The 18,074-nt window shown below is 32.5% G+C and overlaps 2 protein-coding genes across 2 annotated transcripts; one reads left to right on the top strand and one right to left on the bottom strand.

Moving 5' to 3' along the window:
• The first annotated feature begins 945 nt into the window (after nucleotides 1–945).
• Nucleotides 946–5,781, top strand: LOC110919700 (protein FAR1-RELATED SEQUENCE 5-like). The gene is made up of 5 exons (XM_035985526.1): nucleotides 946–979; nucleotides 2,668–3,490; nucleotides 3,574–3,832; nucleotides 4,173–4,736; nucleotides 5,155–5,781. Exons 1-5 carry the CDS (start codon nucleotides 946–948, stop codon nucleotides 5,779–5,781), a joined length of 2,307 nt encoding a protein of 768 aa, XP_035841419.1.
• A 451-nt stretch (nucleotides 5,782–6,232) lies between these two features.
• LOC110916576 lies at nucleotides 6,233–8,236 on the bottom strand. The gene is made up of 4 exons (XM_022161277.2): nucleotides 7,635–8,236; nucleotides 7,380–7,560; nucleotides 6,832–7,086; nucleotides 6,233–6,748 (listed from the first exon to the last, which is right to left on the bottom strand). Exons 1-4 carry the CDS (start codon nucleotides 7,940–7,942, stop codon nucleotides 6,356–6,358), a joined length of 1,137 nt encoding a protein of 378 aa, XP_022016969.2. The 5' UTR covers nucleotides 7,943–8,236; the 3' UTR covers nucleotides 6,233–6,355.
• Nucleotides 8,237–18,074: the final 9,838 nt, after the last annotated feature.

The following is an 18,074-nucleotide window of genomic DNA, read 5'->3' as shown; positions in this document are numbered from 1 at the left end:
GCGTGACTGCTCCGGCGAGTGGCTGTAGAGAGTAGAGATGACGTCTGTGTGTTTTGGTTTGAGTGTAAAAAGGAAAGGGGCAAAAGGCGAATAATAACTAAACCCTAAGTCCCTGATTTGTTTTTTCACTTAAAAAAAAGGCAAAAAACGGGTTTAACAAGACTTGAACATGCGACATCAAGTTATTCAGCGCAGACATTAACCAATGAACCACTCTACACATTTGTTTATAAGGTTCCTCTACAAAATATTAAGGGGTTCATGCAAAAAATTCTATATACGTTAACACTATAAATTACAGACCGAACAAGTTCCCAGGAACCCCCTAGCTAAATGTTAATCCGCCACTAAGAATGAGCAAATGATAAACTCGTTGTCAGGAGACCAACGCCTTGAATAGTAGTCAATCTATCAATATGTGTGTGTATCATCATAATATCACGGTGCTATGTATTTCAGTATGATTCTATAGTTTTGATTTAAATCGAGTTGGATTTCTTCATTTATAATATAATTCTTGTTCCAATAATTATAGTCATTCGACGTTGTTATAACTTACAAGTAGTGACTCTTTGTTGTATCAGCATCTATTCTTACACGAGCCTTAATGTGCAAATATGCAACTATTAATTTGAAGACATTAAGGTTTGACATAAAATGATATCATTAGTAATGAGCTTATATATATAGGTAAAAGATCAAATAAAAATAAATTAAACGTACTAAACGTACGAATGGGGGAAAACTAAAAAAAGGGGCGGTGGCAATATTGTAATAATGCAAATATCTTTTTTCTCATTCTAAAATCGTACAACCAACAATCAACGCTCCTGATCTGTTTTTATTTAGGGTTTAGTACGATTCTCCATCATCTCAAATCATACATACTTACAAATCAATGTCCCCAATTCTATTCTATTGATCGTTTCGTTGTTTTTATCATCAATGGCTGAAGAACATTTGAACTCTAATTTTGAAGGTTTGTGTTATTTTTATTTCTAGAATTGATATAATTTCACATCAGCTGATTGTATTTTGTAGAATCAGCCACAAATCAACGTCGCTGATGTAGAGTAATTTTGAGTGTTTTTTGATTTAGTGTACAGTTGTCTTGGTTGTAGGGTAATTTTGTGCACTTGTAGGGTAATTATGAATGAGTTGTTGTCTGATGCACCTGTAGGGTAATTTTGAGTGTTATATTGATTTATTTGTACAGTTGTCTTGGTTGTAGGGTAATTTTATGCACTTGTAGGGTAATTATGAAATGAGTTGTTGCCTTATACACTTGTAGGGTAATTTTGTGTACTTGTAGGGTAATTATGAATGAGTTGTTGTCTGATGCACCTGTAGGGTAATTTTGAGTGTTTTTTGATTTATTTGTACTGTTGTTGTGGTTGTAGGGTAATTTTGTGCACTTGTAGGGTAATTATGAAATGAGTTGTTGCCTTATATACTTGTAGGGTAATTTTGTGTACTTGTAGGGTAATTATGAATGAGTTGTTGTCTGATGCACCTGTAGGGTAATTTTGAGTGTTTTTTGATTTAGTGTACAGTTGTCTTGGTTGTAGGGTAATTTTGTGCACTTGTAGGGTAATTATGAAATGAGTTGTTGCCTTATACACTTGTAGGGTAATTTTGTGTACTTGTAGGGTAATTATGAATGAGTTGTTGTCTGATGCACCTGTAGGGTAATTTTGAGTGTTTTTTGATTTATTTGTACTGTTGTTGTGGTTGTAGGGTAATTTTGTGCACTTGTAGGGTAATTATGAAATGAGTTGTTGCCTTATACACTTGTAGGGTAATTTTGTGTACTTGTAGGGTAATTATGAATGAGTTGTTGTCTGATGCACCTGTAGGGTAATTTTGAGTGTTTTTTGATTTAGTGTACAATTGTCTTGGTTGTAGGGTAATTTTGTGCACTTGTAGGGTAATTATGAAATGAGTTGTTGCCTTATACACTTGTAGGGTAATTTTGTGCACTTGTAGGGTAATTATGAATGAGTTGTTGTCTGATGCACCTGTAGGGTAATTTTGAGTGTTATATTGATTTAGTGTACAGTTGTCTTGGTTGCAGGGTAATTTTGTGCACTTGTAGGGTAATTATGAAATGAGTTGTTGCCTTATACACTTGTAGGGTAATTTTGTGCTCTTTGTAGGGTAATTATGAATGAGTTGTTGTCTGATGCACCTGTAGGGTAATTTTGAGTGTTATATTGATTTATTTGTACTGTTGTTGTGGTTGTAGGGTAATTTTGTGCACCTGTAGGGTAATTATGAATGAGTTGTTGTCTAATGCACCTGTAGGGTAATTTTGAGTGTTATATTGATTTATTGTACTGTTGTTGTGGTTGTAGGGTAATTTTGTGCACTTGTAGGGTAATTATGAAATGAGTTGTTACCTTATACACTTGTAGGGTAATTTTGTGCACTTGTAGGGTAATTATGAATGAGTTGTTGTCTAATGCACCTGTAGGGTAATTTTGAGGGTTATATTGATTTAGTGTACTGTGTTGTGGTTGTAGGGTAATTTTGTAGTAGTTGGACTGCTCCATCAGTATTATAATTTATGTGTAGTTATTTTAATTTTATGCATATCTGTAGTGTAATTATACATCAGTATAGTAATTTATAATTTAAAGTGTAATTATTTATTTGTTTTAATTTCAGATGTTGGAATCGAAGGTATAATTTCAGGTTTTCAGCGTTTGTCGCCTTCTGCTGAAAGGACTTTCAAACCTAGTGTACCTTCTTCTATAACACCGGTTGTTGGCATGGTTTTCTCATCTTTGGATGCTGCATATGAGTTTTATCAAATTTATGCCAAGAAAGGAGGATTTTGTGTAAGGAAGGGGTCTCAAACTGAAAAAAATGGTTTCATTGCATATAAGTACTATACATGTTCAAAGGAGGGTCATAAGCCATTTAAGAAGTTTGATGGAGCTCTAGAAGTTGTTAAAGATGGAAAAAAGCCAAGAAAGGGTAGGAATAGGCCCTCTATCCGTACGGGTTGTAATGCACATATTGCATTATATTCTGATGATGGCAAATCGTATAATCTATATAGGTTTGTAGAACAACATAATCATACTTTGATTTCTCAAGAAGATATGCAATTTGTTCCGTCATCAAGGAATTTAACGGTTATGAAACAAAAGAGAATATATTCTTTGTCAACGTTAAACCTAGGTCCTGTAAAGTCATTTAACATCATGAGGACCGAATATGGTGGTTTTGAAGAGGTTGGTGCAACTGCTGTGGACTGCAAGAATTTTAAAAGAGATTTAAACTGTTTCATTGGAGAATACGACGCTGAAATGATTGTTCAAAGATTGACCAATAAGAAAGAATATTTGCGGGATTTTTCATTTGAATATACTGTAGATTCAAATGGTTGTTTGACAGGGTTATTTTGGGCAGATGAAGTTTCTAAACAGAATTATTTGGTTTTTGGTGATGTAATATCATTTGATGCAACTTTCAAAACGAACAAGTAAGTTTATAGTCTATTTATTTTATGATTTTTAATGTTATTATTAGTTTTTTTACTTATTTATTCTTTATTTTTTTGGGCAGATACAAAATGGTTTTTGTTCCGTTCACTGGCATTGATAATCATTTTCATAATGTGAATCTTGGAGCTGGTCTAATTGCAAAAGAAACTACTGAGTCTTATGTGTGGTTATTGACATGTTTTTTGAATGCATTTGGTCATCAACCAAAGGTTGTAGTTACGGATCAAGATGCCGCTATGAAGGCAGCAATTGAAACTGTTTTCACGGATAGTAGACATCGATTATGTATGTGGCATATTATGAAGAAAGTAGCGGATAAGGTTAGTTTGAGTAACTTATTTAGAGTAATTAAGTAATTTTGGCTGTAGAATTTAGTGTAGAGTAATTATGATCATGAGTTAAGTAAAGTAATTATGTCTAAAGTTTTTGTTTTATTTAAGTAATTTATCTATTTCTTGCTTTATATGAATAGAGTAATTATTTATTATTGTAGAGTAATTATTTATTATTGTAGAGTAATTATCTAATTTTGTGTAGTGGAGGAAGTGTTGAGTAATTATGTTCATAGGGTAATTATTAAGTAATGTAGAGTAATTAAGTAACTGTTTTGTCAAATTAAGTAAGTGTGCAGTTATTAATTGATCATTTATTTATTTACAGGTTGGGAATGTATTGTGTAATGATGATACTTTTAAACGTCGTGTTTGCAATATTGTGTGGACAGATGCAATTGAACCTGAAATGTTTGAGAAGGAATGGCAAGAAATAATTCATGACTTTGGTCTTTTACAGAATATTTGGTTAGAAAGTATGTTTTACTTAAGATCGATGTGGATTCCTGCTTTTTATCGTGATGAACCTATGTCAGGGCTTATGCGTACTACTTCAAGGTCTGAAAGTGAAAATCAATTTTTTGGTAGTGTTTCAAACTCGCAATTGACTCTTGTAGAGTTTTTTAGTCATTTTGATATGGCAATTGAAGCTCAAAGATATAATCATCAAAAAAATGATCATGATACGCGTAATACTGAGTATGATAATTGGACCGATTCTCCTCTTGAAGTACATGCTCATAAGTTGTATACTAGGGCCATATTTTTTGATGTTCAAGAAGAGATCCTTGCTAGTTTTGAGAAATGTTTTTCAGTTAATGTCAAAGAAGAAGGAGAGAATGCAAGGTTCTTTATTAGAGATATTTCGGCTTTTGGAAATGGGTTCTTTGAGGTAATATTTTTTTTTTTGATTTCATATGTATCAGTAGAGTAATTATATCTCTTTGTAGGGTAATTATGAAATGAGTTGTTGCATGATGCACTTGTAGGGTAATTTTGTGCTCTTGTAGGGTAATTATGAATGAGTTGTTGTCTGATGCACCTGTAGGGTAATTTTGAGTGTTATATTGATTTAGTGTACAGTTGTCTTGGTTGCAGGGTAATTTTGTGCACTTGTAGGGTAATTATGAAATGAGTTGTTGCCTTATACACCTGTAGGGTAATTTTGTGCACTTGTAGGGTAATTATATGAAATCTCATAACAATACACACTGTGATTCTCTTAGTAGAGTTATTGTAAATAGAATATATCAGTAGAGTAATTTTTTTCATATGTAGGGTAATTATCATCTTTTTTTAAATTTTGACAGGTATTAGCTAAAGTTGATGATGAATTTTCTGCTTCGTGTTCTTGTAAAAGATTTGAGCAATACGGGTTATTATGTCGACATGTTTTCCTTGTCATTCGAATGTTTGAAATTGAAGAAATTCCTGAAAAGTACATTTTGAGGCGTTGGAGAAGGGAAGCAGTTAGAAATAGAGCCAATTGTTCTTTTTTTGCGGAAGATAGTTCGAATGTCAATATTGATGAGGCAAATCAGGTTGTTCGCGAGATTATGCTTGCTAGTGAATGCCTTTGTAATCGATTTTTTTCAAATAATGAAGAACTGATCAAGATTAGAGATGAACTGAAAGGAATGATTCAAAAGGCAGATGAGAGTAGTAAGACTGGGCTGGTTTTTAAGAAAAAAGATATGATGGCTTCTCTTCTTGGATATAATCTACCATCAACATCAACTGTTAAACTTCCTCCTGGTATTAGAAACAAGGGACGTGGATCACACAGGAGAATTAAATCCAAAAAAGAGAAAGCAGCTAGTCGTATGGGGAAAAGGCATCGAGGATGTAAGGTATGTGGGATGGTGGGTCATGATATTCGAACATGCAGTGCACTTGTTCGTCCAGTTGTAGAGGGTGCAGTTTCTACAGATAAATAACTTTTTATATTTTTGAAATTTTGTAAACTTTAATTGATCTTAAGGATTTTTGGATTTTGCAGTGTTTTTTTATATTGGATTATAGTTTAATATTCTTCTTCAATGTGTAAGGTAATTATTGGATTATATGAATGTGTAGGGTAATTAACAGAATCATAACAATGCCTACAGTTGATTTTATCCATAGAGTAGTTATATCAATGTGTAGAGTAATTATAACAATGTGTAGGGTAATTATCAGAATTATGACAATACCAACAGTTATAACACAATTATAACAAAGAAGAAGAGTTATTATGACAATTATAACAAATAATAACAGTTGTTTCAATTTGTAGAGTAATTATAACAATGTGTAGGGTAATTATCAGAATTATTACAATACCAACAGTTGTGGTTATCAGTAGAGTAATTATATCAATCTGAAGCATAATTATCATAATGCATAAAGTGAAACAAAACATATTCTAAAATAAAGTTCAACAGTATTCAAACATATTAAAAAAGAACACACGTCTAGAAGTTAAATCCAAACATTAAACATGAGTTTAAAACTGCAAATTGAAACAAACATTCAAACAAAGTCTTTTTGCCTTTGATCCATCTTTTCCTTCAAATCTTTTTGATGTTCTGCCTTAACTTTATCATCCATCTTTTCATATTCAAGGGCATGCTTTATAAGATCATCTTTCATGGTGTTGATTTCTGACAACAGCATTTTGGTCAAGAATTTCTTCCTCAACTCAGAAATTTGAGGTTTATGAAATTTCTCATTTGATAAGAAGCCGCAATCCCAGTTTTCTTCACCAAAATAAGTTTCCATATGGCGCATTGTATAAATGCCACAATCAATGTAGTTTTCTTCTGTCCTCCATGGCATTTCCAATCTTTTGATGATTGCCTTTCTTAGTGTTTTTTTGGCGAATCTAATCTTCTTCAGCTCAAGGTAGTCACACAATGCATTTCTCTACAATATATCAAAAATAAAATATGTTAGTTTCTCAAAAATAAAATATGTTAGTAAAACTGTAAAGTTATTATTAGTCATACCAACATATTAGGGATCCCTTGATATCTATCATGGAATTTTTTACCCATTTTGCTGTTATCGATCAACACAATTTTAGAAGTCTTCAGATTGAAACACAGGACGTAATAATGTTCTGAAGCTAAAATGGGGAAAAACAGGAGGTCGAAATCTCTTATCGATTTGACCTTAAACTGTTCAAGCCATTGATCCAAGTTTTGCGTGAACATCAAAAGTCGAACTTCATCGGTGGTTGTAGGTGCATAATGAGCCTTTAACTGTAAATTCACAATATCAAAAGTAATCGCAACAGTTGATCTTTCAATAGAGTAATTATAGCTATCTGTAGAGTAATTTTTTTTTTGTAGAAATAATATCAGTAGAGTAATTATATCAATGTCTAGGGTAATTATCAGTATTATTAAAAATAAAAACAGTTGTTCTTATCTGTAGAGTAATTATAGCTATAAGTAATTGTATGAAATATAACAATAACAATGAATCTTTGCACAAACAGAATAATCTACATAATAGCAAAACAATTTATAAAAGAGTAAGTCTGAAAACGTACCAATAGAAGCGATGAGCAAAAAAACCTACTAAGAGAATACCGGCTTTTCATTTTTTCTTCATTGTTTAGCACTTCGGCCCAATTGTCTATGAGGACTGATGTAATTTTTATACCATCAAACATTGCTTCAAAAACCACTTTGATTGAATCTGTCCCATAAACTGACTTGTATACAAACTTCCTGTTGTTTTAAAAAAGATAGAATATTAATAAGATATATGAACAACATTTGTAAACTACTAAAATAGTACTTACAATTCATCTGCTGGAGAAAATATGTAATCTACTATCAATTGTTCATCATCACTCAGCTTTGTTCCAAGTTCAACTTTCCGGTTAACGTAAGGTGATTTATATGCAGAAGTTGGCTTAATTATTCTCTTTTCTTTTGTTTGTTCAGGGGTAGTGTGGCTTTCAGTTGATTCTTGGGTGATGGGTACTTGAAGAAATGGAAATGTGTCGAGAATTGACTGTATTTTGTTTTCGTTTTCACCTTCAATAGGATTTACTTTCAACTGATCCTTTAAATGTTGTTCTTCTGTTTCTTGCAATCTAATCACCATTTCATTTAGTAATGTTTCCGTTGTCCCTTGTTCTGGTTGATCGTTTTCAGCAACTTCATTCTCACCATCATTTTTTTCACCAGCATTGTCACCTTCATTACCATCAACTATTTTTGAAGCATTATCACCTGTAATAGTTGATCTTATTTCATCAGTAGAGTAATTATTTAAATGTGTAGGGTAATTATCAGAATTATAACAAATAACAACAGTTGATCTTATCAGTAGAGTAATTATACCAATGTGTAGGGTAATTAACAGAATTATAACAAATAACAATATATGATTTTTATCAGTTGAGTAATTATACCTTCTAGCCCACCATCTTTATTCTTATCATCATTTAAACTTCTTTCTTCATGACGTGATTTCATTGTTTGTTCAACCTCTGCTTCTTTGTTGAAGACACCTTCAATTTATCAGTAGGGTAATTATACCAATGTGTAGGGTAATTAACAGAATTATAACAAATAACAATATATGAGTAATTATACCTTCTAGCCCACCATCATTTAGACTTCTTTCTTCATGACGTGATTTCATTGTTTGTTCAACCTCTGCTTCTTTGTTGAAGACACCTTCAATTTTGTCAAATAATACATATGTTAATTGTAGGATAGGTAGTTATTAGAATTATAACAAATAACATTTCATTTTATCAGTAGAGTAATTATACCAATGTGTAGGGTAATTAACAGAATTATAACAAATAACAATATATGAGTAATTATACCTTCTAGCCCACCATCATTTAGACTTCTTTCTTCATGACGTGATTTCATTATTTGTTCAACCTCTGCTTCTTTGTTGAAGACACCTTCAATTTTGTCAAATAATACATATGTTAATTGTAGGATAGGTAGTTATTAGAATTATAACAAATAACATTTCATTTTATCAGTAGAGTAATTATTTAAATGTGTAGGGTAATTATCAGAATTATAACAAATAACAACAGTTGATCTTATCAGTAGGGTAATTATACCAATGTGTAGGGTAATTAACAGAATTATAACAAATAACAATATATGATTTTTATTAGTTGAGTAATTATACCTTCTAACCCACCATCATTTAGACTTCTTTCTTCATGACGTGATTTCATTGTTTGTTCAACCTCTGCTTCTTTGTCAAATAATACATATGTTAATTGTAGGATAGGTAGTTATTAGAATTATAACAAATAACATTTCATTTTATCAGTAGAGTAATTATTTAAATGTGTAGGGTAATTATCAGAATTATAACAAATAACAACAGTTGATCTTATCAGTAGGGTAATTATACCAATGTGTAGGGTAATTAACAGAATTATAACAATATATGTTAATTGTAGGATAGCTATTTTATAAAGCAAGTGTAAATATGTACCTTCTTCATCAACTTTTTCCATTGATGGTTCATCCAAATTGATGATGTTAGTATCATCATTTGTACTTTGACTCAACGGATATTTGTCTTCCCATTCCTTACACATGTCTTGTACATTTTGATTCCATGGAAACTTTGATTTTCCCTCCTTCACCATTTGATTAATTACTTCTTTTAACTCTTCAAATTTTTCAATATGGTTTTCAAGAGTAATCAACCATTGCTACACAATGAAAAATATATAAGTATAGTAACTATTTGAATTGATAGCGTAGTTTTTGTTTGTAGAGTAATTATTACCTTTTCATTTGATCTATAATCAGGGCCTAAGTAGGATGATAATCCAGATACTTGTAATGGTGTAGCACAATAATTGAAAAGCTTTTGCGTCGACGTTCCAATCTCAAATTTATTGATGTCAAAAGTTGAATCGGACAGTCTTGTAGAAGGCACTACATAGAACAAGTAAAACAACAATTGGTTAAAATAGTTTTTTTTTTGATCTTTTGATTGCATAATAGTGTAATTATATGAAATTACATACATGATGTTGTGAAATCATCATTTGGTTCATTGCGACCTTCTTCATTTGTATTATCACCAATAGGTTCTTCAACATTTGAAACTTGAACATTCTTTTTGCTTTTATCTTCCGTATCAGATTCAACACTTTTCGGATTTTCATTCATTTCTACATCATCATCGGTTTCTTCATCGTCTGTCAATGGGCCATTATTGTAGAAATGTTTTTGCAAGTTGTTGAGTAGCTCCGTTGTGATATACTTCACTGCTGGTGTTTCAACTTTAAAACTTGTTTTTTTGTGCCTCTTGAAGTATGAATGTGCGAATATTACCTGCCATTAATTTAACGAAATAAAAGTTTTAAATTAAATTAGTTATAAAAAATAGCTATATTATTTACAAATTATAAGTAGAGTAATTATTTAAATGTGTAGGGTAATTATCAGAATTATAACAAATAACAACAGTTGATCTTATCAGTAGGGTAATTATACCAATGTGTAGGGTAATTAACAGAATTATAACAAATAACAATATATGATATTTATCAGTTGTCAAATAATACATATGTTAATTAACAGAGTAATTATCATACCGCAAGTAATATTATTGGGCCAGTGAATTGATCAATTCCTCCTTTCCACTTTTTCTTTGATCTTCTTAAACATTCGAGCATGTAGCCACACCAGTTCATATTTGGTATTTCTAAATCTTTTTCAATACCAATTATAAACCTTTGGTTGACTGTTGTTGACTGTGTTGTTTCTCCTAACAAAGTATTCACCACAACAAGAAAGTTTGTGTTGAATAACTTTCCTGCTTGTGAAGATTCTTTTATCAGATCAATCACTTTTATCACACTGATTTTCGTGGTATCAAATTGATTCTTAAATTCATCAACTCTCTCACCAACACCTTTTCTAGGTTTGTTCTTCTCAAGCACTGTAATCTTACCCCTTGGTATTCCGAGACATTCTTCTACTAACTTTGATGTTATTTTTATTCGATGATTTCCAGTATTGATCTCTTGCCTGTCTTCATCGTAGTTCATTACCAACCAATATCCTAACATTGTTGGTACAAAATTTATCTTCAGTGAAAGTAAAGCTTCAAACCCCATTTCTTTCACAGCTTTTTTTTGTTCATCCGAAAGTGAACTTATAGCATCCAATAGACCAGATGACTTGCATTTCATGTGTAGGGTATTTCTAGTGAATTCTACAAATTTCCTTTGTGGGAATTCTTTCTGAGGTGTTTTTTTTCTGGTCTTAATAGGGGATTGAAAATCGTCTTGAGAATCCACTTCTGTTCTTTTTCCACTCCCCTTTTCACAAACTTGCTCATCTTTATTGTTCCTCTTTTTTTTCCTACTATATTTATGTTCCATAGCAGTTTTTACCGGTGTAGATTTTGAAGTTCTCAACTGTTTAACTGGAGACTCAAAATCGTCTTGTGAGTCTAATTGCTTTCTTTTACGAGTGTCATCTTCACAAACTTTTTTATCTTTTGCAGCGTCTTGTTTCTCAACAGGCTTTTCTTTTCCAGCGTCCTTCTTCTTCACAACTGTTTTTTCTCTTGCAACATTCTTCTTTTTCACAACAGCAGTTTCTTTTGCAGCATCCTTTTTCACAACAGCAGTTTCTTTGGCAGTTTCCTTCTCTTTAACAACCGGTTTTTCTTTCGCAGCGTCCTCTTTCCCAACAGCAGTTTCTTTGGCAGCTTCCTTCTCTTTCACAGCAGGTTTTTCTTTCGCAGCATCCTCTTTCACAACAGGTTTTGCAGCATCCTTCTCTATCACAACTGTTGTTTGTTTTCTTTTAAGATGTGTTTTCCTATCTTCCTTCTTTTTCATTGCTATATTTTCTGTTTCATCATCAGAGTAAAAAAATCGTCAATTGCAATATTTGCTATAGATTATTTATCTACATAATTTAGCTTTTCTAACCTGCTAATGTTTGTCCATCATCAATTTGTTCAACATCAAAGCAAACAGGGTTTGTTGCATCATTGCTATATTTTTTAAGTGATTTTGAGCGAGTTCTCTGACTTTTCCTCCTTTTTATAGAAACTAAATATACAAAATACAATATTTTAACTGATAACTATTACCCTACAAGTTCAACAAAATTACCCTACAAGCACAACTGTACACTAAATCAATGTAACAGTCAAAATTACATTACAAGTCCTACAAAATTACCCTACAGGTGCATCAGACAACAACTCATTCATAATTACCCTACAAGTGCACAAAATTACCCTACAAGTGTATGAGGCAACAACTCATTTCATAATTACCCTACAAGTGCACAAAATTACCCTACAGGGGTATAAGGCAACAACTCATTTCATAATTACCCTACAAGTGCACAAAATTACCCTGCAACCAAGACAACTGTACACTAAATCAATATAACACTCAAAATTACCCTACAGGTGCATCAGACAACAACTCATTCATAATTACCCTACAAAGAGCACAAAATTACCCTACAACCACAACAACAGTACAAATAAATCAAAAAACACTCAAAATTACCCTACAGGTGCATCAGACAACAACTCATTCATAATTACCCTACAAGTACACAAAATTACCCTACAAGTGTATAAGGCAACAACTCATTTCATAATTACCCTACAAGTGCACAAAATTACCCTACAACCACAACAACAGTACAAATAAATCAAAAAACACTCAAAATTACCCTACAGGTGCATCAGACAACAACTCATTCATAATTACCCTACAAGTGCACAAAATTACCCTACAAGTGTATAAGGCAACAACTCATTTCATAATTACCCTACAAGTGCACAAATTACCCTACAACCACAACAACAGTACAAATAAATCAAAAAACACTCAAAATTACCCTACAGGTGCATCAGACAACAACTCATTTCATAATTACCCTACAAGTGCACAAAATTACCCTACAAGTGTATAAGGCAACAACTCATTTCATAATTACCCTACAAGTGCACAAAATTACCCTACAACCAAGACAACTGTACACTAAATCAAAAAACACTCAAAATTACCCTACAGGTGCAAAATATTTACCCTACAACCAAAACAACTGTACAGTAAATCAAACTAACCCTAAAAGTGTATCAGTCAACAACTCAGTCAAAATTACACTACAAATGCAACAAAATTATCAATATCAATACCAGAATCAGCGGTTTTAGACTTTTTTTCTTTGTTATCCTTCATCGTTATTGTAGCATCTGTGTTTTCTAAAAAAAAACCCAAAAAAAAGATCAGGTGAATAACGATTGAGAAAAAAACTGATTCAAAATTACCCTACAAATGCTTCATTGAAGTTGAAATTACCTTTTGTAGACATGACTAATGGAAGAATCGAAGGGTTTTTGAAGATTTTTGGAGACTTTGAATCAGAGCATTTTGAAGTTTTTTAGGACTCTGATTTTTTGAAATGATGGTTTTTGTTGAAAAAGGAAGGAAATAAGAAAAGACAAACTGTATGAGTATGTTTAATTACGAAATTGCCACCGCTGCCACCGCCGAAAAATGCAGGAAAAAAGACAAACTGTACTATATGTTTAATTACAAAATTGCCACCGCCAAAAAGTGCCATTCGTACGGTTCGTATGTTTAGTTTATTTTTACAAGAACTTAACTCTATATATATAAGGGCTACATGTGTAACACATGTACAACTGTTAGAAAATTAAAAAAGGCAGATCTGTAACACATGTTACAAATTGTTTTGATGTAACAGAAAAGGTTGTAACATAAGAGCTACACGTGTAACACATGTACAACATGTTTCATATATTAGGTGTAATATATCTACTAACTTGTTTGTCTGGTAAGTGCATCGAACGCTAACACATCCCCAAAAAGCCTTGTAGTTTAGCTTGGAGATCTCATCAGCCCAAAACACAGCATTCAATTTCCCATCAGATACAACAAAGTCGCAGCAGAAGTTTGGAAGACTTTCCCTTCGATCACGAAGGCGATCCAGAAAACAAAAACAAAAGCTATACGACAACAAACAAAAGCTATACGACGACAAACAAATACGAAAGGTTGTGCTAACATATGTTACATGTTTTTTTAGTGCTTGCAGCGAGGGAGTTGGTTCCACCGGATAGTAGTTGTTTAAAGTGTATGGTAACTGTTTACATATGTAAGCTTTTTTTGGGTGGTTTTACTTAGTTTTTTTATGTGTGAAATGATGCAGATAAAAACTCAAAATTTGGGGAGACTTCAAGTTCAGGGCATAATTGGGCAGAAGGTAGCTAGTGTTAGTTATGTTACTACTATTTTTTTAATTAGTAGATTAAAAACGCTGGACTGTAACTTGTGTTATTACGACTTAACCATAGCAGTTGCATCCAAACGAGAAGGGATCTTGGCAGGAAGAAAGAGAACCACAGTATCGGATACGACAAAAGGTGGCCATAACGCGAAAGAAGGTAGATGGAGAAACCAATGAAGAATGGGAACATGAAGTTGATGAAGGGCATGTGGTGGGTACCTTTGACGTTATACAGAAGTTACCCTCTAGTGTAACACATGTTACAAATATGTGTTACATATGTTCAACCCCTTTGTTACCAAAAATCGGGGTTGTACATATGTAAGACATGTTTGTAACTAATGTTACACTAGAGGGTAACACATGTATGATCAGTTTTGGATCATTCGTATATATTTTAAGCCTGTATAAACCTACAACATCGATACCCCCAAAAAAGGTTACACATGTTACGATAGAATGGGAAATGTGTAGAAGCGTTCAATACTGTTGTTCACTCTATACAGTGGCGGATATTGCCCGTTGAACGTGCCAGGGCCGAAAGACACGGGCACTAAAAAAAGCCCGGGCAAGCCCGGGCCAAACATAGTATATATAAAAAATTTCGATCGAAATGCAGAAAATTAGCATTACGGCCGAAAACCTTGCCCGGGCCGTGGCCTTGCCATAACCCTTCTAAGAACTGCCCCTGACTCTATAGTGTGTAACATGTGTGACATGGCGTTTGTCAGCAAAACATATAACTTGTAAGGTGATACGGTTGTATCTTTAAAATATGTTTACCTATAAGTACTTACATGTTACAGGTTGTATCTTTAAAACATGTTTAAACTGGAAACTGGAAACATTTACAAAATATAAAGCAGAGTTACACAAGATGTAACATGTGTAAACTAGAAACACTTGTGTAACATTTCGGTGTAACACATGTTACATGTTGTATCTTTAAAACATGTTTTACCTATAAGTACTTACAAAATATAAAGCAGAGTAGGAACACAACTTTTAGGATGTTACACACGTTGTAGAGAAGATGTTACACGTGCACAAACAATTAACATCTGTAACATGGCGACAAGTGTCATGTGTGATCTTTTTTTGTTACCCAAGGGTGCTAAACGTATTACAACGTTCATAACGCGCGTAAACTTATGCTAACATCCGTCCCTATGTCCATAGATGATCTAGAACATACTCCACGTTACCATCTTTAATGCAGGTTTTTTATCTACTAATAACATTGTTAATAACAACTCTAGGTACATATATAACATGGAGTGTATCATTTGTCCCTTTAATTCGTTACACTAGTCACATATACTTATAGTTACATATATTACTTCTTTGTTCATTGATATGACATTTTGGATGATGTAATGTTGTTACATATGTAAGTTTACTAAGTTTAAATTGACACCAAAGGGGCTGACATATGTAACACGTGTTGATAACATATGTTACACTATGGGGTAACATATGTAACACGTGTATAACCATCTTACACATGTTACATATAGTTGTTGCATCCAAAAAAAATTGCCTTCACAACAACATCCGTATTCATCCAAAAATGGGCATACTAACAATGAAAATAAAAATAATTTTATATCAATAGTTGTAATGCTTCTAAAAATGGTCTTCACAACACATAGCAGCCAACCAAAAAACACACCATCGTCACCACGAAACCTGATGATGCGTTGTAATCCTTCAGCGGGCTTCGCTTCTTGATAACCATCTTCGTCTTGAACACAAAACATCTTTTCACCTATGAACAAAACAAGTACATCAATATTAATCTTCTATAGTAAAAACTTATTAATCTCCTATGTAACATGTGTAACGTGGCTATACATGTGTTACCTCTCTAGTGTAACACATGTTACAAACATGTGTTACATATGTGCAACCCCCTTTTGTGTCTAAAAAAAAGGGTTGGGGTAACTATAAGTAACTTGTGTAACGTTGTTACTACATATGTAGCTAATTATCCCACAAAAAACACAACTTTTTATTTGTAAAATAAACGAGATATTCCGAATAAATTATGAAGTTTATACATTTTGTATCATTTTTATATATTACCTTTTTAATGATGTTATGGGTAACAATTAATGTTATATTACCCTTTTCTGACATTATGGTTTACGTGCTTCATGGAATGGTTTACAACAACATTTTTAAGGTTTACTTTTAATGATGTTATGTGGTACATGTAATGTTATATTACGTTCAACAATACTCCTCTTTACGGGATGTAATACTTCTTCTGATTTTAAGAATATGTAACATCTTCAGGGTTTTGGTTCCTGGAAGTTGTAATGTAATACATAAGGTAACAAAAGTGGCAAAAGTGTTTTATGTGAACTTAAATATATAAAAATGATCCAAAAACTATCATAAGTTAACAAAAATCTAGCTATGCTTTGCTTCTTGATAGCCATCTTCATTTTGAACACGAAACATCCATTCACCTATGAACAAAACAAGTACATCAGTATTAATCTCCTATATGTTATAATTTGATTAAAATAAGACAGGTTTAACACATGTTACTCTAATATGTTTACCTAATAAGACAGGTTTAACACATGTTACCCTAATAAAGACAGGTTTATAAAATGTGTAAATTAAACAAAGTAGCGGGCAGTTCCTTGTTCATCTGTGTATAAAATGTGTAAATTAAACAAAAACTGAATCTTTTTCCCAAAAAAAAAAAAAACATAACGGCTACATATTTAACACATGTTACAATTGATTAATTTTGAAAAATAACATAAAATGTATCTTTTTTGGAAAACCTTGTCATAAGGGCTACATTTTGTAACACCATCATGGATTTTTTTAATTTTATGTAAGGTTGTAACACAAGTTACATGTGTAATGTGTACGTGTTACGTTGATCAATGCATATGAGACTTGTAAACAATGCATATTTAAAAAAAAAATGCAAACGTAAAAGTTATTTTTATTGTAGTGCTAACACTTTTATTGCAGTGCTAACACATGTTACAATGTTAAGAATGAATATTTTTCAATATTTATGATTTCATGCTGCCAAAAAGGTTAAAGATAACCTTCATGAACATCAGGTCCGGTTAGCGGGAATTTCCCTCTATCGTTAGCTCGTGCGCGTAGCGGTGATTCCTCGTCATACTCATCGCTCCACATATCTGAAAATCGAGTTTGCACCGGTAATTAGAAAAACAAGAATAAGGTATTTTTTTTAGAAAAAAAAAGCTTTTAAATCTAAATGTTAAAACCTTCTTCATTTGGTGAAAACATCTGAAAGTGAGACTGTTGAAGTTCTACATCTGGCTGCATGTTCTCATCTCTAATATGTCCAACACCTGATTATACCATAAGTCATAAACTTGTATAGTAATGGGTTACAAACACCAACAAAACAAAAAGAAAATACAAATTGGTTGCTTGGTTGTGCAAGATATTAAAAAATGTGAAAAAACTTCAAATAAGTTAAACAAAAGGATCCAAAACAAATCATCTAATCCGCAACACCAACAAACATGTAAATGGCAGGGTGTTCATGATTGACTCATAAAAAATGAAGAACAGGAACCAAAAGAAGATGATTACCCAGAAAAGAAGATGATTGACTCCTAAAAAAAGAAGAACAGGAACAAAAAAAAAACATGATTGTCTTCTAAAAAAAAGAGAACAAATTTTTTATTCTTTCACATACCTGAAGAACCTGATGCCTGCTGGAAGTAAACCGCCGGTGATTCAACGCCGATGAAGTTGTTCCAGAATACACGTCTAGGAGAATAAGCCTGAAAATCAGCCATGCAAGATGGAAGAAAGCAATGGAGTTAGGGTTTTTGAAGAAGAAATGAATGGAGGATGAAAAAGGAAGAAAGAAATGGAAGTTCTGTATATTTTTTTTTTTGGTTTAAAAAGGTGATGAGTTAATGGGTAATAAATGTGAC

The sequence above is a fragment of the Helianthus annuus genome, chromosome 16, assembly GCF_002127325.2.
Source record: "Helianthus annuus cultivar XRQ/B chromosome 16, HanXRQr2.0-SUNRISE, whole genome shotgun sequence".
Lineage (NCBI taxonomy): Eukaryota > Viridiplantae > Streptophyta > Magnoliopsida > Asterales > Asteraceae > Helianthus > Helianthus annuus.
This window is presented reverse-complemented; position numbering and strand designations above follow the sequence as displayed.